We start from the raw sequence: 26,320 nt of genomic DNA, 5'->3' as shown, positions 1-26,320 counted from the left end.
CTTCAGCTTTTCTCCTTTTTTTTTTTTTTTTTTTTTTTTGCGGTACGCGGGCCTCTCACTGTTGTGGCCTCTCCCGTTGCGGAGCACAGGCTCCGGACGCGCAGGCTTAGCGACCATGGCTCACGGGCCTAGCCGCTCCACGGCATGTGGGATCTTCCCGGACCGGGGCACGAACCCGTGTCCCCTGCATCGGCAGGCGAACTCTCAACCACTGCGCCACCAGGGAAGCCCAGCTTTTCTCCTTTAATTACAATCCATCTTGTACTCTTCCCTTCCACAACCTGTTTCTAAAGCACTGAGCTAATGAATCCTCTACAAACATGAAACCCATTCATGTCTCCTTGTGGAATAAAGTACACTTCGCAGTGAAACATGCAAGAGTTTTTGCAATGTGGCTTTGCCTCCTATTCCTGCCTTATCACACCTATGAACCCCTATACCTAGGGTCCATTCAAGGGACACTCTAGGAGCTGTGGACCTTCTAAGTTCCTGGGGTAACTTAAAAGAACACAGAAACTATTTGTTGTTTAACAGAAACTTGGGAATTGCATTGAATCCAGCACCCTCCCAAGTTATAGGAAGCATGGGATTGATGGGTCCAGACCCAGCTGAAAGAGAAGGGTTTTCATAAAGTCGTAACACTTCTGTTCTTCTCCCATTTCCTGGTCCCACCCACACTATTCATTCAAGGCACAAAAGAAACAGATAAGAAGCTCCTAATGGTATTTTTCTAGGGGCCGCATTCCTTTGATGTCTTGTGGTTTACAGCATCACCGGAAGGTTCAGCTCTATACTTTAAAGTAGAAAGTTGCCTAAACCATGCAAGGCAGTGAGTGGGGTGATTCCTTTCAATGGATTGGCAAGAGCACACTAACACAATTGGTTGAGGCCACAAAAAGACAAAGATCCGTTCAACCATTGTGCAAATGTGTGACTATATTTAGCTATTACACTTTCAGAAGTCTTGGTAGAGAAAGGAGGGCAACACATTTGAAACCTGCCTGCCTATGTTACTAGCTCTACTTAGGATCAATTTTATGATTCTCTAATGTACCCAAGGAATTCATTCTCCTATAGCTTTGTTCCTTTATACCTTTCAGTTCCCTCCATTCTGTCCTCCCAGAATGTTCTTCCCGTTCCATTTTCTGTCATGTAAAATCCAGTCCATCCTTGAGATCCTTTTCAAATCAGCTCTCCTATAAAGCCTTCTCCAAACTTGCTTCCTCCAGACAGAATGTACTCCTTCTGCCTCTGTATTCCCATCACATTGGATCACGTTCCTGAAAGATCATTTTCCACAGGATGCTACCATTGGCATTTTGTCTATTTCACATTTTAGACCATGAGTTCCTTTAGACCTGGGCCATCTCTTTGAATTCCCAGTGCCTAGCACCATGCCGTGATTATGACATGCATGCAATAAATGCTGGTTACATTTTTTAAATTTCACTGTGGTGCCCTCATAAGTTTTTGCTCAAGAGCACAATCATTTCAATGACTTTTGACCTAATAAGTGATTCATAATTTGCATCGACAAAGCCATGCATGACCATTTGTTTTGATGCAGGTAACAACGAAACAGGACCCCTCAGATCTATTCCTCTTTCCTCCATTTGTTTAAGTGGAAGATCTTGGGAGTTTCTCTGGATGGAGAAAATAAACTCTGAGCAATGAACTTATTATTGCCTGCTCGCTTCACTCACAGCTTCCTTCACAGAGGCATCAAGATGAGTTAACCTAAAAATCTTGCCAAGGGAAGATCTTAAAGGAGAGTTGAAGAAAGCTTATCATCCTATTGGAGACAAGGACATATTTGGATTTATTAGGAAAGGAAGAGACAAAAGTAAAGGACTCCCCAAACACTGGGGCCCTTAAGGGCAGGGCAGTGCCTTATTCATTTCTGAGTCCACCCCGTGCACCACAAAGGCACTGGTCCTTTGCCCTCAGGGGGGAACTTATTCAGGGTGTTGTACATAGTTGTTGATATCACTGTTTGTTGAAAGTAGACCTGAGTGAGTCAGCTTGACTTAAAAAGTCAGCAATCATGCCTTCAGTAGTTGCTCTGGGATTTCCAGAAATTCTTCTGCCTCTGCCCATACAGAAATTGTCTCTTAGTGTAATAGGAGAGGGAAGACAACCAGTTGTTGGAAAGAACCATGCATAACAAGGCTGGAATGGGTTTTAGAAATTATTAAGCCCAGTATGCCCACTAGAGTTATGTTTACATGCACAGGTTGTACCCAGATATCCTAGGTGCCACTTTCTAGTTATGAGAACTTGAACAATTTACTTAAGCTGTATGAGGCTCAGTTTCTTCACTTGTAAAATGGAAATTATGATTCCCATCTTGACCAGTTACTTTGAAAATTAGAAGAGAAGACAGTGTGTATAAAAATCGAAGTACCGCCACCAAGTGGGCCTTTGATAATGCAAGTCTTATTCTTTTTTCCTACTGGATGCTCAGAATCCAAACCTACCGTCCAGAATGATACATGGGATACTTCTATAAGGGAAATGGGTTGAGACACTTCCTACAGAAGGCTGAAATCTAGCTGGGCAGATTGACACCTGGGGGCCACTCCAATATTATAGTCCTTGAGTGGTTCCCAACTGGCCTATTGAGCAGCTACTTCTAATAAGGAGTGGCAGGACTTCCCCCGTGGGCCAGTAGTTGACTCTGCACTTCCACCACACAGGGGACTGGTTTGATCCCTGGTCGGGCAAGTTACACATGCCGTGCAGGGTGGCCTCCCCCAAAAAAATATGGAGTGGCAAATATTATGCTGGGCTGTGAAGGATGCTGTGGAGGAATGAGGCCGTATCCAGAAGCACCTGGAGACATGCATGAAGGCTTCTTAGAGGAGAGGACACCTGAGCTAATGCTTGTGAGAGAAGTAAGGCTTAGTCACATGGATGAAACTTGAGAAACAGGGCACTGGAGATGCAAAGCACTGAGGCACGGGAGAGCAGGGAAAGACGTATGGGGGAGAGCCGATAGTGAGGCTGGAACATATGTTGGGATTTGAAAAGTGAAAGGAAATCTGATATATGATGGTCTTGAGAGTTTTGCCATGCAGGAAGGAGAATATAATTTGTGGGAATGGAGAGCAATGAAAAGACTTCAAGTTAAGGAGTGACATGATCAGATCTGTGTTGTGGAAATACTGGATGGAGAATAATAGTGTGTATTCAGTAGGGATTGGGAGCTAGAAGCTGACAGAGCTGCCAGAAAACTGTTGCAAACTGTAGGTGAGAGCTGAAACAGAAACAGGGTAGAAGGAGCAAAGTGGATGGACGTGTAATCTATTAAGGAAGTAGAATCTACAGACTTAGGATGACCTGGCTGTGGAATGTGGGGGAAAAGAAAGGCAACAAAGATGAGAGACCAAGGTTTCTGGCTTGAGGAGTGGTGCAAATGGCTCCCCCAAGAATAGGGAACAGAGGTTTGGGCGGTGGTAAGGAAGTGATGAGTTCAACCTGGGACCTGTTGAATTTGAGGATGGCCTGAGATCTCCAAATGGAGATGCTCAGCAAACATCTGTATAAAGAGACCCACTGGAATCCATGACTAGGAGAGTGAGCCTCCCACATTCCTGTTGAATCTGACCACCTACCTTCTCTGTTTTCAGTACTTTGTCTTCACGGGGGTGTTGGCCATGGTGACCTGTGCGGTTTTCCTCCGACTTAACTCTGTCCTGAAGCTGGCTGTGCTGCTGATTATGATTGCCATCTATGCCCTGCTGACCGAGACCATCTATGCAGGACTCTTTCTGCGCTACGACAACCTGAATCACAGTGGAGAGTAAGTGCCCATCACTGTGTTCAAAAAGTGCTCAACTTTCGGTGGGAAATGGAACCATTGGGAAAACGATCAAGGTAGAGTTATCAAAATTTGGGGACTTAAGGAGTATCAACATGTTTCTTGTTGTGTACACTCTCTGGATTACCAGTTTAGGCAAAATTCCTAGTTTTCCATTTTATCCTGTATATTCATTACAGATTAATAAATGAATTAAAGTTTGGACGAAACCATAGCTCAGGTCTCCCCAGATCTAATAGTTGATGACTCCTTCAACTTTAATAGCTCTAAGATTTGTAGGGTCTGATTATAATTTTGCTGTAGCACTATTAGTAATAGCAGACATTGTGCATTGAGCATTTACTATACTCCTTGCATTTTGTTATTTTTGAAATATAGAAAAATACCAAAAAATAACTTAGCCTAGATTCCTTAGAGAACAGAGCCTGAGGCAAGCATGAAGTGCTAATGCAAACCCAGGGCAGCAAAACTGAGGGAAAAGAGACGTGAAGAAGAAAAGGATGGGAAGCAAATACAAGCAAATGCCATGTTGTGCTGACCCCATGAATTGCGAAGCTGGTGCCTTGGGAGTTGCATTCATTTGGCCAATTGAAGTATCTCTGGGTAGGTGATGAGGTAGGGAAGTGTCACAAACAGAGGAGGGGAGAGGAATCTACTGGCTGCTGCCCTCCTCTTTCTCCCATTAGTCTCAGTTCATCTCTGGATGTACTTGCTGGTGACATCACCTGGCCATTTCCACAGCCCTTGGGGAAACCAGATCCCACAACTGCCTTATGGAGCTTCATGGGAGCCAGAAGTGATGGAAAGAGCCAGAGACTGGACATGTTGCTGATTGGCCTTGGGGGTGGGAAGCACGTTGGCCTCACTGACACCAGAGCAAGTGGCCAACAGGCTGAGAGAAAGATGAGGTCAAGTTAGTTCAAGAAGGGACTTCCCTGGAGGTCCAGTGGTTAAGACTCTGTGCTTCCACTGCAGGGGGTGCGGGTACCATCTCTGGTCAGGGAACTAAGATCCCGCATGCCACACGGTGCAACCAAAAGTATTTTTAAAAATTAAAAAATGAAAATGCAAATGAAAAAACAAGCTAAGTTAGTTCAAGAAGCCTCAGAAAATGCACCTGATGCTAATAATGTGAACATCTATGAACCAACCCCTGGAAATAAACAATGCTAGCAATTAGTCATGTTTCTTTCTGCATTTTTAAAAGGATAACGTTATTTCAGATATTGTTGAAGTTCCCTTTCCCAACATCGTTCTTTTATCCTCCTCCCAAGAGTCAACTTCTAATGCACTTAATATATATGCTTCCCATCCATGTGTTTTATATATATTTAGTTTTGTCTGTATTATAAATTATATGTAAAATTCTTGTGTTGCCATGCAATATAGTATTTTTTAGATCCATCCAGCTTCATATCTACAGATCTGATTCATTTTCTTTTTGAATTTTATTTTATTTTTTATACAGCAGGTTCTTATTAGTCATCCATTTTATACACATAAGGGTATACATGTCAATCCCAATCTCCCAATTCATCCCACCACCACCCACCCACCCCCCACTTTCCCCCCAAATATGTTTATCCTTTGACCTATTAAAAGGTTATCAGTACTTCAGTGATCATCATTGAAAATGTCTCCTGGGGTTTAGATCTAAAAGCACACTAGCTGGAGTATAGGGTATCTGCATTTTCCACATTTTAAAATATTGCCAAATGGCTCTCCAACAAGATTGGAACAATTTCTCTCTTACAGGCAGCGGTCCTTGTAATTCTTATTGAATTCCTGAGTGAGGATTTTATCTCATTATTTTCAATAGTAGTTCCTTGATCATGAGTAAATTTGTGCATCTTTTTTGTTGTTGTTTATTGACCATTTTCGGTAAACTTCCAGGTCATGTCTTTTGCCTGGTTTTTTATTAGGTGGTTTGCGTTTTTCTTACTAGATTTGTAAAGGTTCTTTATAAATTCTAGGTACTAATTTGTGTCTGTTACACATCTGCATCATCCACTCTATATCCGCTACCCTATTTAACCCTCACGGCAACCATCTGAGGAACACAGGCTCAGAGAGGTTCAACAATTACCCAGTTGCACATGGCCAGTAGGTAACAGATCCAGATTCAAACTCAGGTCTTTCTGGCTCCAAAGTCCATGTTTGTAAATAATGCGTGCATCTCTCTTAAATCAAGATGAAGAATCTCTCACCATATGCCCAGGGTTCAAAGAAAGTCAAAACAGTTTCAAATTAGGTAAAATAGTTAGTGCCAAGAGATGTCCCGTGGCCAAGCAGAAGCTAGCACAAAAGACGGCCGAGAGATGTATGAACCAAAGAGGCCACGTTGGTAGTAGAAATAAAAATTAAACCATCTAAAATCTATTCATTCAGAGGAAAACACAGCATTAATGGAACAAGCCAGGGCTTTGGCTTCAGATCCAGACTGTTGCATTGGAAAGTCTCTTCCCAGCTCTGGACCTCACTTTACCCATCAGTGAAGTGGCGTAACTACACTCTGGTACGGGACTGCGTGAGGCTGTGATGTGCCTGGCACATAGTATGTGATCAGTATCTGTTCATTCCTGTCCCCTCCTTCATTTTTAGGAGAACGTTTTAGTTCTGAATTCTGTTTTGAGGTCTTAAGGAAAAACTGGTAGTTAAATTGTTAAGTAGGGTTGTAAGAGTAAAGCAGAATCCCAAATTCATTGCTGCTGACATTCAAGTGCTTTTCTCAGCTTCTTCCTGATTCAAGGTCAATTATCGGTTAGTCTTGTATTCACTCACACTCTGCTATCAACAGAACTAAATGAATAAGGAACGGAAGAGTTCGTTCAGCCTTCCCTCTCAGCTGCGTTATAAGTCAACGGGTCAGAAGTCAAACTGTGGATCCGTTTGGCAGCCTCAGTCTGCTCATGCTGTTGACATTTAACCAACCCTGTAGGAGTTCACGTTGGTTCAGGGCATTTCTGCTGGTTGTTCCTGAGGGTCAGATGCCTGGGAAAGTACAGAGAACCTTGCACAGGGCAGCCCGGCTGCACCCACACTGAGATGACCCCAAATACTCAGACTCTCTATCGTCTCATGAGGCCCCTCCCTGACAACCCCCTGTCTCCGCGGATGACACTGAGCCCAAAACAGGGGAGGCACCCAGTGTCTTATCAGTGTCCCTAAAGATTCATCCTCCTCAGCATCCCTTCCAGGGACGACTACATCATGACATTTGTGAGTACAAGTTTAGGAGCTAAACCACCTGTATTCAAATGCCATCTCCACCATCAACCAACTGTGTGATCTTGAGCAAATTAATTAAAAGTGACGATGTCTCTAAGCCCTGCTTTTCTCATCTGTAAAGTGAGGATGATAATAGTACCTATGTTGTAGGAATATATGAGACATCTAATGTGATCATGGAAACTTAGCACAAGGTCTGGCATAGCATAAGCACTTGATGAATACTAACGATTATTATCAGACGTGACCCCTTCTATACCACAAATACTGCTGTTCTAGAAATATCCCTGCTACCAGCTCTGGACTGCTGTACGCTACCTGATCCCCCAGCCTGCACTCCCAATCCACCCTCCTCAAAGCCGTCAAAGCCATGTGGCCAACACATTATCCTTCTTAAAATCCTTAAGCGTCTCCCTATTGCCTCTAAGGAACAAAAAGTTCAACCTGCTTGTCAAGAACGTCCAAGCTCTCCCTGGAGTCCCGTCGACTCCTCCAACCTTATCTCCTGCAGCTCCACAGGTCACCATTTATAGCCCGTAATCTAGCCACAGGAAACCACGTGCCGGTTACCAGATTCTGCACACACCTCCCCCGCCAACCCATCACACTCAAGGCCCTCCCCGCTCAGGGAAGCCCACTCTGATCATTCCTCATTTTCTAATCTGTGCACATAATTTTTTATCATTTTTTGCACTTACCTCTGTCTGTTCCAACCTTTAATTGCCATGTCTTCCTCTTCCATTAGAATAGGAGTTTTGAGGGCAAGGGCCATTACTCATGTTCATATTTTTGGCACTTAGTGGAGTATCTGGCAGCAGGTGTCCAAATAAATGTTTGTTGAATGAAATATGAGATGAATGAGTGACTGATGGAAATATTATTTCATTTATAATCATATTACACCATTAGTTCACAGTAAGCTACGTGTCATCTATCTACAACCCTATGATTTTTGCTCACCGTTACCCGTAAACCTCGTGTTCCCCATCCTGTAAGCACAATTTGCTTTCGGACTTAAGTGTCGTACCTTTGTTGTGGGCTTTTGTAGGCCCTGCAGATTCACAGATGAATAAGACACTTAAGGAGCTTAGAGGCAAGTATTTATAAGTAAGTGCATGTAGGAGGGCATGATAGCTACAGAAAAAGCCTCGTTGAGATCTGGATTGATAGCCTTCACCATTCACTAGATCTGTGAGTTGGAGTGTATCGTTTAACATCTGAGTCTCAGTTTCTGCTTTACTAGAATAGCGCTAATAATATTTTAAGTGTTGCTATGACAATTAAAGTAGGCAGTGTATGCAAAGTGTTATTAGAGGTATGACAAAATCAGCGCTAAGCCAATGCAGTCATTAGTATGGCAACAGAATAAAGGATAAATTCAAACTGGCTGGTTTATTTTGGGTTTCATGAGGGGAAATGGGAGCTAATCGCTACCTTAAAATTTGACTTCAGGTGCTCAATCGCTAATGCTCCTGAGATGGTGCCTGAGATGTGAATTCTCATCCTGGCTGGGACACAAATCAGCTGTGTGACCTTAAGCAAGTGCCTTCTTCTCTCTGGGCCTCAGTTTTCAACCAATAAATTAAAAGGCTTGCCAGGACTATTATATTATGTATGGTACACATAATATGGAATTGGATGAATCCATTAAATTCACATTGTAAAGTATTTAACTACACGGAATTCTTTTCATAATGCCTACTAAGTGCAAAAGTAGGTTACAAAACAGTACGAACCATACAGTTCTAAATTTGTAAACATAAATATATTTTTGCATAAAGGAAAAGGAAATGACACTGAGGTGATTCCAACATATTAACCATTGTTTTCTCTGGGTGGTAGGCGGAAGGATAATTTTTATTTTTATTGTTTTATTTGTGAATTTGTATTAGCTTCCAAATTCACTACAACTAGAATGAGTACTTCTATAATGATTAACACTCAAATTAAATAGGAATTTTTATAAGACACCAGATAAGATGATCTCTAAAGATCGTGGTATCCTTGAGAATCACATTATTCTACATGTGTTTTCACTTAGTACGTCCTTTTCTATGAGCATAGGGAGAAGATAGTATTAATTTACCAATTTTGTTAATACAAATAAATTAGTTCAAAATGTCCTGGGTTTTATGTCTCTGCCACCCAATAGCTAGAGGATATTGTACAGATTTCAGCCATTTGGCTCTCTTTGGAATTTCTTCAACTAGTCATAGAAGCTACAAAAAAAGAAAAAGAAAAAATCTCTTCTAAATTCAAATCCCAGCTCTTTCTCGATGTTCCTTGGTCAGGGTGACTTACTGCGCATATTTTGTAGTCTCTACTCAGGTCATATTTTTTTCCATCTGAAATACATCCTGAAGACTCAAAGACCATTCATAATTTTCCTTTACTTCTCTTCCGAATTTGATCCAGCCATCTCTCTATTTTTAGTCAACCACTGCTTTCAAAATGATTCAAGAGGTGTTTATGTTTTCTCTTGAAAGTGTGTTTTAAGTGATAAATTGCTAAGCTTTAAAAAGTCTTCTGCATCACAAAGAAAAGGATATCAGAAGTGCCAGTCAGAGCAGGAGTTTATTCACGAGGAGCTAAACACAGGACATCGCCCATTCAGACTAAGGCGTGTGAACGAGTGATTTTGTAAAATGCCGCCACCAGGGCCAAGATGATGCGCTGGGAGCTTTAGGGGGTAAAGAGAGGGGGACATGGGCCACGCCCCATGCCAAACACGTTACCAAGATTTGGTCAATTAACTCTCACAATTAGGGAGGTAAACGCAGTTAGAGTCTTTCACAGGGCCACGAACCGAGGCTCAGAGATATTAAGTGGCTTGTCCAAGGTCAAACCACTGGTCAGCAGCAGACCTGAGATGGGAAGCTGGGTCTGCATGACTACAAAACTCATGACTTTTTATTATTTTTTCAGGAGTCCACAAACTTCAGGGGCCAGAGAATTAATTGACATGAAGGAAAGGGTGGTACTGGAATGTGCCTATTCCCCAAAACAAGCACTATGGTGACTGTGACTGAATGAATGAATGAGTGAGTCCCAGCGCCTAAAATTCTGGATTGACAATATATGGCTCACAGTCCAACACTCTTCACTTCAGCGCTGGTGGTGGACAGCGCTAATAGATCTGAGTCTGCGTGTGGCCTCACTTGATATGTGATATTTACTTATCCCCCTACACTAGAGGCTTGTTAACCAGCTAGCTAAGCAAGATATATGTCTCATACCTATAGAAGGCATCCCACCTTTTCCTCCCAAAGTCTTATCGACCTTTCATATTCAGCTCTTGAGCCTTCCCTGAATATCCAGCCTGGGTTACCTTCTCTTCCCATATATTCCCATGGTAACAAGAGTGTATCCTTACTAGGCAGTGTATCATGTTACAAAATTATCTGTCTGGTTCTTTCCTTTTCTGAACTGTTTTGAGGGCAAAGACAATGTGCCTTCTTCAGTTCTGTATCCTAGCATGTGCCTGGTACACAGTAGACGCTCAATAATTATATGCCTCACTGGAGCTACAGAAAAGAAATATAATAGTGAGTTTTATCTTTGATTAGCATCTTATCTCCAAGGAAAAGCAGACGGAGCTAGGAATTCACAAATCTGAATCTTGTTTCAGCCCACAGAGTTCCTTGGTCCCCTGGGTCCCCATGTGCACAATACCTCCCGAAGAGAAAGCATGTTTCCATTCCTGAGTCCCTGTTCTACCTGGAGAGCTGGACTGGGGCTGGCCCCGTGTAAGCTGGGAGGGTCTTTTAGCATAAAGCTAGGTGAGCAGCTGGCCTTGGCAGCCGGGATCATGCTCCCATTTCCCTAAGCCCCATGCTACTCATGCTGGTGTCCAGTGAGAGTAGAAAAGGGAAAGCTGGAGATTGCCCGGGGGCAGCCATATTAGTGCCCTTTCTACTCTCTCTGAGCACTGCGTCTCATCCATGAGGGCCCCACTGTGTCCTTAACCACATCAGAGTCAAGTTACCTCTGAGTGAGTTCTAAGCATATGTATGCTTGTTGTTGGGAAGCTATAAAACAAAAGAGTAATGTGATCTGGCTTTAGTGATAAAAAATATTCTAGCAGCCACGTAGAAGAGAGCTCAAAGAGGGTAACAACAGTGCCCAAAATGGAAATAGGAATTTATATAAAAACCTAAGTGTGGTTCTTATAGCACTTAGACCAGGGGCTGCCACATAGCAAGTACCTTGCCTGCCTCTTAAATAGGCTAACATCTAAAGAAAAAGAGGGGATGTTTGTCTTCACATGGATTTTTGTGACAAGGAAGTATCAGAGCTCTTTGAAATCTAGAAAAAGTGTTTTGCAAATAGAAGGCATCGTTATTAATGTAAGTTCATTGTCTAGATGCTGGATTCTAGAGTCTCCCAGCAGGTATGATCTGTGTGACCTCATGCCCTTGGGGATCAACTGAGTTCTGAATTAGCCTGTATGAAAGCCTTATAGAGAAGCCCCTATCATAGTGGGAGCTCAAGAAACAACTGCTTCTCTCTTTTTATCCCACTCCAGTCTGAACCTCAGTTTCCTAATGGGCCTCCTTGAAGTCCTTCCATGTTTGTCAATAACCATGCCACCATTTGCATTTCTTCTTCCAACAGAGATTTCCTGGGGACCAAGGAGGCGTCACTGCTGCTGATGGCCATGTTCCTCCTCGCTGTCTTCTACCATGGACAGCAGGTAACCTGACATTTTCCTCTAACTGCCTTTGATTACTTGGCATTTCCCATTGCCATAAAGTTCACCTGAGAGGCAGCCACTCATCTCTGCAATAAATGACTTCTAGTTGCTTGCAGCAAGTGGTGATTCTTTTTTCTTCTTCTTCTTCTTCTTTTTTTTTTTGTTTTTTTTCCTTTGGCCTCACTGCGTGGCTTGCAGGATCTTAGTGTCCTGACCAGGGGTTGAACCCGGGCCCCAGCAGTGAAGGCGCCAAGTCCTAAGCACTGAACCTCCAGGGAATTCCCAGCAAGTGATTCTTAAAGAATCAATTCCTAGCACGCACCACTTAATAAAAAACTAAGATGGAGATAATTTGGAGAGCAATATGGTTTTCATTCCCTTTAGGTATATCTCTTTCAATAAAACTATTGTTAAAAAAAAAGAGCTTTTTCAATTTCTGCCTGAGGCAAACTGGGACCCCTCCCAGTTCTATTACTATAGGAGTTGTGTAAACTAGGTAAACATTCAGGTTTGGGGTTTTTTTGTTTTAATTTTTATTTTATACTGAAGTATAGTTGATTAACAATGCTGTGTTAGTTTCAGGTGTACAGCAAAGTGATTCAGTTACACATATACCTGTATCTATATTCTTTTTCAAATTCTTTTCCCATTTAGGTTATTCCAGAGTACTGAGCAGAGTTCCCTGTGCTATACTGTAGGTCCTTGTTGGTTATCTGTTTTAAATATAGTAGTGTGTACATGTCCATCCCAAACTCCCAATCAGGTTTGAGGATAATCCAGGCCAAGGTTCCAATCCTGCCCTGCCTCCCAGAAATGTGTGGCCTTGGGCAAGTAACTTATCTCCCTGAGCCCCTGTTTCCTCCTCTCTAAAATAAGATAGTAATGCCTGACTAGGGCTGTTTTGAAGCATCGTTTGAGATGATTGCATGCAGCATTTTGAGCACTGCCTTACAGAAATAGAGGAAGCGCTTCATCACTGATTTGTCCCGAGTAGATAAAGTGCCTACCGTATCGATGCCACGTCCCCATCTGCCAGGATCTAGGGTGGGCACCATGGATAGCACTGTGCAAAATCCCATCCACGGCCCCAAGGGCTCCTATCTCCTGGAGGAGAGCGGACCCTAAATAATGCAATGGGGGATGTGCAATGTGTGGACCAGACTTGTTCAAGGACTTCAAGAGTCAAAGAAGCAGGAAATTATTCTGCACGGGAGCATCGTAACAGGCTTCACCCAAGAGGTGTCACCTGCTCTCCACGTCCGGTACGAGTTCTCCATGCAGACTCAGACCATGAATTCAGTAACATTCCTCACCTGGGGAGATTCTCACTTTCTGGTAGAGCCAGGCCCTGTCTGCTTCACTGCTGCGCTGTGGATCCCAGTCTCTCTCTCTTTGTGTGTGCTTCGAAAAAGTAACCAGGAAAGGAAAAAACAAAACAGGAAGACTTTTAGCCAGAGCAGAAATAGAAACATACCACTGAGAAATCACCATGGAGACAGGGAGGTAACGCATCCTGAGAAGCCAGGGATGAAACAGCTAAAAACCTGGAAGCTAGAGACACATACATAAGTTATTTGTAATAAAGCGAGACGGGAAAATGTAGTCAAGGGGAAAAGAGAGTAAATAACACTTGGCAATCGAAGAAAAGGGGGTAAGAGTTAGTATGTATCAAGCTCCTACTGTGTGCCTGGCACTCCGCCTGTGTTACCTCATTGGATCCTCTCAACAGCCCTAATGGTCGTTATTATGGATCCTGTTTTACAGATGAAGAGAGTCAGGCTACTCAGCTAGTAAGTGAGAGAACTAGAATTCAAACCCAGATCTGTCTCCAAAGCCCACCTTTCCACTTTCTAGATTGGGGAAAGACAGAAAGAATTGTCTGCGTATCTTCACAATGCCAAGGGCATTCAATCCTGCAATATGACCTTACCTTGCTTTTCAGTTTTAGCTGAATTTATGGTGAAACAATAAGCCAAATGTCAAAGTCTGGCCATTTGCAGAATTCCTATATTTAGGTCTTTCTGGTTTTCTATGAGAGCTGGGGTCATGTCCTCCACATCTTAATGGCTTCTAGTTACAGGAGAGGACTCCTTAGTCTGACATGCAAATGACAGCCCATCTGAGGGCCGTGAAGACAGAGTCAGACAAGGCAATCCTATAGAAAAACACGCGTACACTCCATCACACAGGTTTTAAACTGACAATGAGAAATTCTCAGAGATAGCTAAGAGAGAGCAAGTTCAGAGTAGGGGTCTTCGTTCCGTAATAAGAAGGATGTTTCTATCTTCTCTGGCACCTTAAGGAATTACTTTGTCCCCTCTCAGTACTCCCTTCCGCAAAACCTTTCTAACATTCTGATTCCGTTTATTCTACTCTCCATTTGTCCTGGGAAAGCAGATAAGCTCCTCACATGAAGATGGGTATGAAGTAAGAATGTATAAGTGAATAGTGAGGGCCTGAGTGCTCAAGCGATATCTGATTTCTTTTTTCTTTTTAACTTTCAAAAGGTTTTGAAATTATATAACTACATCCCATAACTGTAGCAGTTACAGATGTAAGCCTGGGAGTGGGGTAGGTAATATTCAAACGCCAACTCCGCCACTCAGGAAATATGTGACCTTCAGTAATTGACTTAATGTTCTGTCTCAGTTTTCTCGCCTATAAAATGGATATGATAATAACAGGTTTTATAAGTTTGTTATATACTATTACATGAGAATATGATTATAATATACCTCTCCCAGTGATCTGCACGTAGAATAAGTGCTCAAAAGTTGTGAGCTATTAATATTTTACTCTGAAAGCAAGAGTCTGAGACAAACAGGGAATTCCCTGGAGGTCCAGTGGTTAGGACTCTGTGCTTTCACCGCTGAGGGCCCGGGTTCAATTCCTGGTTGGAGAACTAAAATCCCACAAGCCGTGCAGCACAGTCAAACAAACAAACAAACAATGACAACAACAACACAACAAAGAAGAGAACACAGCAAACAGAGAAAGCATTATTATCCATTTGGTCCCAAGGCAGGAGCAGAGACTCAAGTCACTTGAGGTCACAAAGACAATAAGGAGGACCAGACAGAAACAGGAATCCAAATGCTTGAACTCCTAGGTCCATTCACTTTCCACCGTGTTCCGCTGCCTGTCTGCTAGAGGATGCTTTCCGCAGGAGTGTATCACCTCGAGTGTCATTTCATAACATCCATCAGAGTCCTGTTCATCCGGATCAAGTCCGTCTGCTCCTGGGTTTGCTACCAGCTTCCACCGTTTTCCCTCGTGACTCAGAGGCCCTCTCTTTTTATTAAAGGCTGAATAACCCCCATTGATGCCTGGTACGCAGCAGCCTCCCAGTGGGAGCGTGTGTAATTTTACATCTCCAGAGTGACAGAGGCAGTTATGTAACTGCATACTTGGGAAGGCTCATCCTGCACATATGTGGAGAGATATGCCAAACACCTGCTCCTCTGAGGCAGGTGAACATCCGGAACGTGGGACAGAAGAGAGCAGACAGGTGCCTCCTACCTCGTGCCTGATTCACGTGCAGCCCTGAGATTTGGGCTTTGCCTCAGCATCTCTCTTTAGAGCAGAGGAAGTCACACCTGCGCACGGAGACAGAGATTAATGAGGTCAGGTCTCCAGTCACTTACTTCTAGGTCTGATAAAGACAGGCACTGGAATTGTGCAGCTTAGAAAGAAAGACCCAAGCCTTGGAACGAAATTCTTAAGTTTGCATCCCAGCAGTGCTGCTGGGAGAACAGGTGACCTTGAGATGCTCAACAGCCCAGACCTGCCATTTCTTTACCTGCAAAATGAAAAGTCTAATAGTTATCTATTGAGAGTTGGAGAACAGCTGAATGAGGTCATAGACGTAGATTATAGGGCTTCAGAGCCACAGCTTGGAGCCAAAATGCCCCGAGTTCAAATCCCAGCCTCTATTTGTGAGTCCTTGGGCACCTGACTTCCCCTTACCATGCCTCCATTTCCTCAGCTGTGAAATGGGTATAATAAAGTACCTACCTCGTTGAACTGTTGTGTGATTAAATGACCTTCAGTACTTACGGAGTGCTCAGAACAGTGCCTGGTCCAAGGCAAGAACCCGGCCAGTGTTAGTTATCTGTCTGTGATAAGAGCCTGGCACAAAACATATGAACAATGTGTATTAGTTCCCTTGGTACTCTTTTCATGTAGCCGGTTCCTAAATGGTTTGGTAAAAATTAGGAGAGTGCACTTCCAAATCAATTGGCATTTCTTGAGCAAATGCTGAAGAATGGTCACTTTTAAAAACTCAGTGCTTTGCTTTGCTTTGCTTTTCTCTTCATGTCTGCTCTGACCACACTGTGTTGAAATGATCTCTTTCTTTTTTGTGCTCTCCTATCACCACTCAGCTGACAAAGAGACTGTTTTGCTTATCTCCATATGCCCAGCCCCTAGCACATAGTAGGTACTCAGTAAACTGAAACGGAATACTTTCCTTCCATGGACATCTAAAAAATATGTGACACATGCCTTCACGAGACTGGCTTTGTGAAGAGATAGGACTGTACTTGGACTAAAATATCTCTTTATGAACATGCCTTAGATGCAGTGACCTGCAGTCAAAATGTAAAGTATGTTCTTGTCTCGCAACTGGAAAATTCTTGCTTAAGTCAACTTCTGAACTCCAGATTTCCCTACTCATAGCTCTGATTTAAATTTAGTCGGATGAGAGTATTTCAACAGGAAAGAAATTTTAAAAATGGTCTCTTGCTTTAACCAACACTGCATTTTTTAAGGGTGGAAATGAAACATTTCATTTGGAAAAAATTGTGGATAAAATCCTCTCCTGCAACTTGACAAATCAAAACTCGATGCTCTTAAGTCTGGAGGGAAAAAAAAATTGAAAGCATAGTTTCGATCAGATTTCATCCACAGACACCTTAAAGTCATAGTAATACTCGATAAATCTACATTTTAGACATTTCCGAATTCTTTTGCATACATCATGCCTTTTGGTCCCTACGATAGACCGTATGATAATCCATGTCTCGCATTAAACGAGATGAAGGCAATTATCCTCATTTTTTAGAAGGGGAACCAAAATACAAGAAGTTGAATGAATTTCCCACAGTCACACAGCCACATGGTAGAACAGGACTAGCATTCTTTTATACAACCTGCAGCCACCGCTTACGTTTTTAAAAATTTATTCTTATGCAAAATTTCAAACATATACGAAAGTATGTAAAATAGTATAATGAACTCACAGCTTCGACAGTCACCAGCTCATGTGCAGTCTTTTTTCATCTACATCCCTATTTATTTTGCTCACTGCTCCTTCCCAATTATTTTGCGGCAAATTCCAAATGTCCTATCATTTCATCTGTAAATAATTCAATATGCATCTGAAAGAGAATTTCAGCCTAATCACAATACTATTAACACACTTTAAAAAATAAAACAGTAATTCTTTCGTATGTTCAAGACTTTAGTCAATGTTTCAATTTCCTAATTAGTTTATATTTTTTTAAATTTTGTTTCAGTTGGGATCCAACTTAAGTCCATATATCGCCATTGATTGATATGTCTCTTATTTCCTTTTACTCTAAAGAACCACCCTCCATTTTTTTTTTTTTTTTTGCAATATTTTGTGAGAGCCACTGACCTCTAGAATGTCTCTCAGTCTAGAGTTTGTTGATTGCACCCTTTATAGGGGTATTTAACACATCCCTCTGTCCTTTGTTTTTCCTATATTGGTAGTTATATCTAGAAACTTGCTGAGATTCAAGTTCAATTTTTTTCTGCAAAAAGATTTAATTGGTTAATTTTGTGAACTACTATTAAGAGGCATATAATGTCTGCTTATCTCTCTTTTGTGATATTAGCAGCTCTTGACAATAATAACCTACATTCATTTATATTCTAGGTAGTGATATTCCAATTCTATCAATATTTCATAATTTGCTAGCTGGAATACAGTTTTAAAGAGAACCTTCTCGGGCTCCCCTGGTGGCGCAGTGCTTGGGAGTCCGACTGCCAATGCAGGGGACACGGGTTCGTGCCCGGGTCCGGGAAGATCCCACATGCCGCGGAGCGGCTGGGCCCGTGAACCATGGCCGCTGAGCCTGCGCGTCCGGAGCCTGTGCTCCGCAACGGGAGAGGCCACAACAGTGAGAGGCCCGCGTACCGCAAAAAATGAGAACGTTCTCCTCGCCAACTAGTTGTTACCTTCAAGTACAGCTCATAAAGCAAAGGCAGGGTAAATGCTTAATTCACCTATAAATTTTTTCCAAGTTTCCCAATAAGCTAGTTCCTGAGCATCACCAAGATGCGATCGATGAGGTTCTATGTTTTAAGTGTCACTATGAACTTTTGCATTTTAACGTATGTCTTTCATTTCGATCCATTGCAATTATTATTCTTATTAAAGTTCAACTTGCCATATATTTGACAGTGGGGTGGTCTACTCCTTTCAACATAACCCCAGTCTCTGTTGACTACTTGCTTTCTGGTACCAAAAAATGTTCCAAGCTTGTACATTTTCCTCCCTAAATTTCAGCCTTTTCTGCAAAGAGTACAAGGTCCCTTTTGTAGGAATTGATATTTTGAAACCACAATCTGGACACTGGGATGTTTTCATTGTTTCTAGACCTTGATTTTCATTGTTACTACTAGGTTTTCATTGTTTTCTACTAGGTTTTCATTGTTTCTAGACCTTGATTTCAGTAGGCAGAGCCAGGAGATACATATAGATCATAAGTTCATAGTGATACCTTCCAGTTTTCATAGGACGCTAGGCTTTGGACTTAACCTCATCAATCTTATATCCGCATCTCCTTTTTCCCTTCCCCAAAATTCGAGTTCTCAGTGACACCAACACAGTTATTCACTTGCTTTATCCTATAATTCAGATACCATAATCTAACAATAATACTACAAACGCCACCACCTACAAGGTGATTGTTATAAACGCTTTTAAGATTCTTGTTGCACTCTTTCTAGCCTCAGAGTATTTCTCCCTACGAATGTACCATCAAATTATTGTGTTAAAAGGCATTTGGAATAGTTCCTCTCTGTGTGGTTGTGCCTGTAGCTTCATTTGTTTGTTTGTTTGTTTTCACAGAGCTTTTAAAAAATCCATTTAGTTTTATAATTAAGTAAAATATTTCCATGATTCAAAAGTCATGTTTATAAAACAAGATACCATTTTAAAAGTTTAAATTCTATCCCTATTTCCCCTCCCTAGGCTTCCCTTCCTCATCTCATCGGTAATGATTTTTTATGGGTTTTTTACACCTCAATGTTTTAATAAATAAATTAAGAAATATATATATATGGAGAGAGAGATGTAGATATGTCCTTTCCTTAGATCAATAATGGCAAACTCTGCATGCATTTCTCCGTTTCAGAGGCCAGCCCATCAAAGTACGTACAGAGAAATATTCTTTGTTTCTTTTTATAGCTGTATATAATAGTTTATTCAACCAACAAAATGAACACTTGGATTGTTTCCAGCTTTTGCTATTACTAATTCTGCTGAATGAATAACCTTGCACCTCTGTTTTCTCATACTTTTGCCATCCACTGAGATTTGCACGTAAGAGAAAGAAAAGAGCTAGCTGAATTTCCTTAAGCCCTTGAATTCAGGGCATCTAACCATGTGTTTAATGGTGCAGAATACTGTTCATTTTAATAGTTCAAGTCTTTGAAATAATGACATTTCCCAAAGCTGTGGTAAGTATAGCTTGTGAAATTCTTTAGAAAGGAAGCTCTCCACTTTCCAATGAAAAGGGATGCTAGGACAAGAGGGAACTAATGGTTATTAAATACCTACTATGAGTCCCATGCTCTACCTATAACTTCCTAAATAATTCCTCTTCCAAGCTTGCCTGGTCATGAGCGTTCATCCCAATTTTAGAGATGAGGAAACAGAGATGTAGGTACTAGGCTGGGTTACAGTGCTTGAATATGGGACCAGGACTCTAGGCCATATTGGTCTCACAACTAAATCCACTATCCTTCCATTATTAGCTCATACATTTCTTCCTTGTTGCCTCGACTGAGCTCAGACTCTAGAATTGGACTCTGGGGTTAAACTCAAATCCTGGCTTCCCCACTAATAAGTGTGTGACTTTGGTCAAGTGACTTCACCAGTTTGCTTCAGTTTCCTCATCTGTAAAATAAGGATCTATAATAATACCTTCCTATGAGCTTTGTTGTATGGATGAAAGGAGTTAATACGTGTATATTCCGTAGAATAGTGCCTGGTACCATCCAAAAAGCACCATCTAAGTGTTAGCTGTCTTTATTATTGTAACTTATTTGTTGAGTCAACAAATAGTGACGCAACACCTTCCCTGTGCCAGGCACACTGCTACACGGTAAGGACGTGATGCTCAGCTGGTGAGAGGACCCCTGACCTCATAGCACTTACAGTACAGTGGAGGCCACAAACAATTACAAAATCATAGGTGCCGTATCCTAGGAAGGGGAGGTACACGGCCCTATGAAATCTATCACATTCGGATCTCTTCATGTCAGGCAAAAGGCCTCCCGGAACGTTCAGCTCAGGCTCTATTTCGTCTGTCAGGGGTTCTGGAGAAGCCTTGTCCGCCTCCCACGTGTGTGTGCCTGAAAGCTTTCCTTCCCCTTCTGTCCCCTGAACCGCAGCTGGAGTACACAGCCCGCCTGGACTTCCTCTGGCGAGTTCAGGCCAAAGAGGAGATCAACGAGATGAAGGAGCTGAGGGAACACAATGAGAACATGCTCCGGAACATCCTGCCCAGTCACGTGGCCCGCCACTTCCTGGAGAAGGACCGCGACAATGAGGTGAGCCCAGGCTGGCCTGGCCCCGGAGGAAGGGTTGCCGCGGGAGGGCTGCAACTGGACACACTGGTCACTCATCCCAAGCTCGGGGAGGATTTCCCTGTCCTCCTGTGAGCCCGTGAGCATGGAGGCCAGGCCAAGCACGTGGCGCCAGGCCACCCAAACTGTCCAGCACGGTGAGATGCACACACGGCCTCCCCAGCATCCAGTACCTCACGTGTAGGATGGATGTAGTAAGATCTCCAGGGCAAGACTGAACTGGCATTTTAAAGTTTTATGCGTGTGTGTGTGTGTGTGTGTGTGTGTGTGTGTAAAACAATTCCAGTTCGGGGTTATATAACCAAAAGGATTGAAAGTAGGGTCGCAAGGAGATATTTGCACATTCATAGTCATAGCAACACTATTTAAAACAGCCAAAAGTTGAAAGTGCCCAAGGGACAAATGGATAAGCAAAATGTGGTCTATACATAGAGTGGAATGTTATTCAGTCTTTAGAAAGAAGTAGAGACTTCCCTGGTGGCGCAGTGGTTAAGAATCCGCCTGCCAATGCAGGGGGACATGGGTTCGAGCCCTGGTCCAGGAAGATCCCACATGCCGTGGAGCAACTAAGCCTGTGCGCCACAACTACTGAGTCTGCACTCTAGACCCCGTGAGCCACAACTACTGAGCCCACGAGCCACAACTACTGAAGGCCGTGCGCCTAGAGCCCATGCTTCGCGACAAGAGAAGCCACTGCGATGAGAAGCCCGCGCACCGCAACGAAGAGTAGCCCCCGCTCGCCACAACTAGAGGAAGCCCGCATGCAGCAAAAAAGACCCAATGCAGCCAAAAAAATAAATAATTAATTAATTTTTAAAAAAGAAAGAAGTAAATTCTGACACATGCTACAACATGGATGAAGATTGAGGACACTAAAATAAGTGAGATATGGCTTAGCCTTTGATCACAAAAGGGCAGCTTTCTCTGAGCAAAGCAAACTAAACCTTCCAGGAATCTGAGTCACAACAAACATTCAAAAAATATTTATGAGGCACAGACTGTGGTATAGGCACCATGCCAGCCCCCTAAAAGGCTCTGGGACTCTCGTGGTGAATTAAATACACAAGGACTTGCCGTCATGTAGCTTATATTCAAGCGGGGGCAGACAGATAACAAGCTAGTTCAGAAACACGTCGTGAGGGCACCTCACATTATGACGGGTGCTCTGATGGGTGAACAAAGACTACCTGCTGGTAGCAACTGGCCAGGGCAGGTGTGGTCGGGGGAGCCGCTCAGAGAAGGCCACGTCTGATCTGTGGCTGAATGATAGGAAGGACCAAGTCATACCAAGAGAGTGGGGAAGAGGCAGGACCGTCCAGGAAAGAGAGGACAGCACAAGCAGAGGCACAGGGCGAGGATGGGCTTGGGGTGAACAGGAAGGCCAGGGTAAGAAACTGTACCGGTTTCCCAAGGCTGTTACAGCAAATACCACAAACTGCAAGGCGAAAAGCAGCAGAAGTGCATTCTCTCACAGTTCTGGAGGACAGAAGTCTGAAATCAAGGTGCCAACAGCAAGCTCCCTCTGAAGTCTCTAGGGAAGAATCCTTCCTCCTCTTCCAGCTTCTGGTGGCCCCCAGGTGCTCCTTGGCTTGTGGCCCCGTCACTCTAATCTCTGTGTTGGTCACATGGCCTTCTCCCTCCTTATAAGGACATGTGTCCTCTCGTCTTATGAGGGCACTAATCATTAGATTTAGGGCTCTCTCTATGATAACATTTGCAAAGACCCTGTTTCCAAATAAGGGCACATTCTGAGGTTCTGGGTGGACATGAATTTGAGGGGTACACTATTCGACCCATTCCAAGGATGAAGGGTAGTGAGTGATATGAGGAAAGCCTGGGCCAGGGCCTGGCAGTCAGGTCTTATGGACTATAGCAGGGTTGGGGGCACCCTTTTAAGTGCTACGGGAACCTTTGGAAAATTCAAGTGTTCCCTAATCTGACTGGTTGCTGATAGAGTATGGATAAAAGGGTCACAAGACCAGAAGCCAGTTAGCAGACCCTAAAAGAGTCCAGGAAAGGGCCTGCTGAGGAGGCCTAGGATTTGGCAGTAAAATGGAGAGAAGTGGATGAATTCCAGGTACCTTTGCAAGTTGGAGTCAATAGGGCTCCATAACGGAGTGGATGTGGGAGATGAGAAATGAAAAAAAAAAAAAAAATCAAACCACGGGCTTCCCTGGTGGCGCAGTGGTTGAGAGTCCACCTGCCGATGCAGGGGACACGGGTTCGTGCCCTGGTCCGGGAGGATTCCACATGCGGCGGAGTGGCTGGGCCCGTGAGCCATGGCCGCTGAGCCTGTGCGTCCGGAGCTTGTGCTCTGCAATGGGAGAGGCCACAACAGTGAGAGGCCCGCGTACTGCCAAAAAAAAAAAAAAAAATCAAACCATTTGGCTCACACTTTAACCACCTAGAAAAAGGTAACTCAAGAGGGAAGTGAAAGATGCCTTTAAATGCCTGAACAGTTATCCCAGGAGAGGGACTGTCCTTACGCAATGAGACTCCAGAGGGCGAACGGACAGTCCACAGGGGATATCTCTGTGCTCTGCACTATGAGGAACCTTGCGATGATGGAGACCCGCAAGGGTGGGGCCCACATCAGCCTTGGTCACCGCTGGTCCTCGCGGCACAGTTTACCTCCCCTGTGGTCCTGCACGTTAAAGGTTTGTGGAAGAACTGGAATGGTGAGTTCCCTTGCTGAAACTTTCAAGTGGTGAGAGGAGAGCCCTTGCCGAGGATGCTACAAAGGCCAAGTCGGTTGTCTGGGAGACTGCACTAGGACAACCCTTCCAATATGGATTTTCAAACTAAGCTAAACAGGGGATGCAAAACCCGCAGGACAGAGGTCACAAACTGGCTGCCTCTGAGACAATCTGATCAGCAAGCCAGCAGCTGGTTGGTTGGTTGGCTTGCATGTTTGTTTTAATTGGTAGATCTGTTGCCTTTAGGCGTGGAATGGGCTCTCCAATGTATCCACCCTTATCCTGACACTTATGTTACCTGCTGGTCCCCTGAAGACATTTGGGTTTGTGACCTTTGCCTTAGGGTAGAACTGGCGGAGACCGACAGCATTCATCTCCCATCCAGGCATCTGCAGGAAGACCAGTGGGAGAGGAGCCAAGGGCATGAGTCATGTGCTGCTGGAACAATCAGCTCTTGATGAACTCAGGCCCTTGAGAGTCTCTTGGATGCAGACGAAGGCACCAAACACCCTCAGCAGATGGAGTTCTCTGGAGCTGGGTTCAGGCCTGTTTCCTTAAGGCCCCCTAAGGTCAGGGGATTTGTTACAAGAGCTTCTTAACAAAGCCAGGAAAGCAGAGAGAGTGTCGTTGTACATCAACCGTGACCAGCAGACGGGGCAGATGAAACACTGAAGCCCTCAGAGGGAAGCCCCGAAAAGGTACGAGAGGAAAGCTCCTTTCAATCAAGACACCAAAACAAAGAGATATTTGGAACCAGTGGGGAAGAGCAAGAATGCACTGGCCTCATCCTGAAAGGAAGGAGACCAACCAGAGACGCCAAGACCCCAGGTCATCAGCTGTTATTCGGGCCAAACCCCCTGGAGCAAAACAAGTGTCAGGTTCAGCCTTAATCCCATGGATAAGACATTTTCAGTAGAAAGTCTTGTCAGGCTTATTTGTGGCTTTGTAAATATTTAAACAGTTCATACTCGGCTAGGCTTAAACAGAGAAAAATTTCACATTGCCTGGAGAATGTACACATTGTGATGTAATACCATTTTCTGAACACCTACTGTGTGCCAGGTACTAAGACAGGCAATGGATGAAAATGATCTTTCATTCTATTCACAACCACAAGAGGAGCGTTCTGTCATCCCCACGTTAGCAATGAAGAAACTGGGGTTCAGAGAGGTCCGTGATGTTCCTCTATTTAAGCTATGGCTCTGATCCAGTCCCTCAGATTTCTTCCATCTGTGCCACGTTACCCCATTACTGTGCTGCTACCCATGCTGCCCCTGGGAGTCTGTCCCGATGAGGGAGTGTGTGCGTGTGTGTATGATGGTTATGGGAGGTGTCTGTGTGGCAGGACTTGTACTGTGTAGGTGTTCAGAAGCATTGAGATGTGTGTAAATAGGAATGTATGAGTGGAAAACTTCAGTGTTTGTATGTGTCTGTGTCCGTGTGTGTGTGTAGGAGACACAGGCAGAGTAGTGTAAGGTGTGAAGGGGTGACAGGCAGAGGCAGGACAGCTGTAGCCTGCAAGAACTCCCAATTTTGTGCTCTGTTCCCATAAGAGGCATTTTTATCTTCTCCTCTTGCTACAAACCTAAACTGTGATACAAACCTCTGAATATCTGATTAGGGGACATTTGTGAGTTTGGGTTCCAGCTTTCATGGGGCAACAGCAGTGCCCATGGATGCAGGCAATAAGGACATAAGAATGATTATCCCTGTTTCATCGATGAAGAAGCTGAGGCTCAGAGAAGTAAAGGAACTTGCCCAAGGTCACAAAGCTAGTGCGTGGTGAGCTGGGATTCAAGTCCAGGTATGTGTAACTTCAAAGCCGAATTTTGGGTTTTTTTCCCTCCACCTTGCTGTTAGGGCGTGAGTGGCAGAGAAGGGGGAGCAGTGACAAGAGGTGGCTCAAAGCATCCAAGCACAGGGCAGTGGACAGAGCCTCACCCTCCGGAGCATCCTGTCTGAGTCTGTTCCAGGGCCAACCTCTGTGTCACCCACACAGAGGTTCTGGCAGCTTCTGCGGTACCACTGGACTTTTGGCTTAGAATAGCACTCACCACCCCAGGCAGGGACTTTCTTGCTGATCAGGCCAGCTGGGCTGGGTCATCCGTGTCAGGCAGGCTCTCGCTGAGTCCCAGGAAACCTGCTCACTCATCCTGGCTTATTAGACCTGCTGAAAGGACACTGACAAGGGCAGCTGTCTCAGGTGCTGGACAGTCCACACAGCACAAATTCTATCTCTGCCACTAACCAGCTGTGTGACTTGGGGCGGCTTACCCAACCTCTCTGAGTCCATTTTGTCATCCAGCTGATGAGGAAATGATACCAACCTTGCTGAGTTGGTGTGAGAATTCAGCTGGGTAGGAGCTTGGGAAGTGTCCAATGCAGCTGGCTGTGAGGGGGGCTCAGTAGAGAAAAGTCACTCGGTGCACTTGCAAGTCTGGTGCCTTGCATTCCGTCCTGGCTCTTCCTCTCACTATTTTGTGACCGTGAACAAGTGGTGAACCTCTCCGGACCTCATTTTCCTCATCTCCAAAGTAACAGTACTTCCCAACTGTATGTTACAACCTTTACGTGTGTTATTGTGCGCAAAGGGCTCAAGTGGGGTTTGGCACATTTGACGAGCATCCCGGTTGTTGCTATTATTATTTCTGACAATTATGAGCCGTCATTACTTTTTCTACTTTTTCCCACTCCCAGCCCCACCTCTCACGCACTCATTCAGTCATTCGTCCAGCAAGGATTTCTTGAGGGCCAACCCTGTGCCAGGAGTTAATTCTAGATCCTGGGGTTCAAACGGTGAACAAAGAAGGCAAAGTCCTTTCTGTTATGAGGCACATGTTTTCCTGGGAAAACAGACGCATACATATGTAACATAGAGCCTGGTAGTGCTAAGTTCTGCGAGGGTAGAAGAAGCTAAATAAGGGAACAGCATGTGTGAAGAGGGGGCATGTACACTGGGGGGTCATGGAAGGTCTCTCTGAGGACATGACGTTTGAGTGGAGACCTGAGGATGCAATGAGGACAACAGTCTCAGAGATGGTTCCT

General features: G+C 43.9%; 1 protein-coding gene across 1 annotated transcript in view; it reads left to right on the top strand.

The window, feature by feature from the left end:
* Nucleotides 1-26,320, top strand: part of ADCY8 (adenylate cyclase 8) — a 219,170-nt gene that overhangs the window by 170,053 nt on the left and 22,797 nt on the right. Inside the window, exons 12-14 of the mRNA XM_060127469.1 lie at nt 3,630-3,802; nt 11,663-11,741; nt 20,385-20,543. Of these exons, the coding sequence (XP_059983452.1) occupies nt 3,630-3,802; nt 11,663-11,741; nt 20,385-20,543 (411 nt within the window). The remainder of the gene's footprint in view (nt 1-3,629; nt 3,803-11,662; nt 11,742-20,384; nt 20,544-26,320) is intronic.

The sequence above is a fragment of the Lagenorhynchus albirostris genome, chromosome 17 (genome assembly GCF_949774975.1).
Source record: "Lagenorhynchus albirostris chromosome 17, mLagAlb1.1, whole genome shotgun sequence".
Lineage (NCBI taxonomy): Eukaryota > Metazoa > Chordata > Mammalia > Artiodactyla > Delphinidae > Lagenorhynchus > Lagenorhynchus albirostris.
The sequence above is the reverse complement of the archived record's forward strand: the minus strand, read 5'-3'. Positions and strand labels throughout refer to the sequence as shown.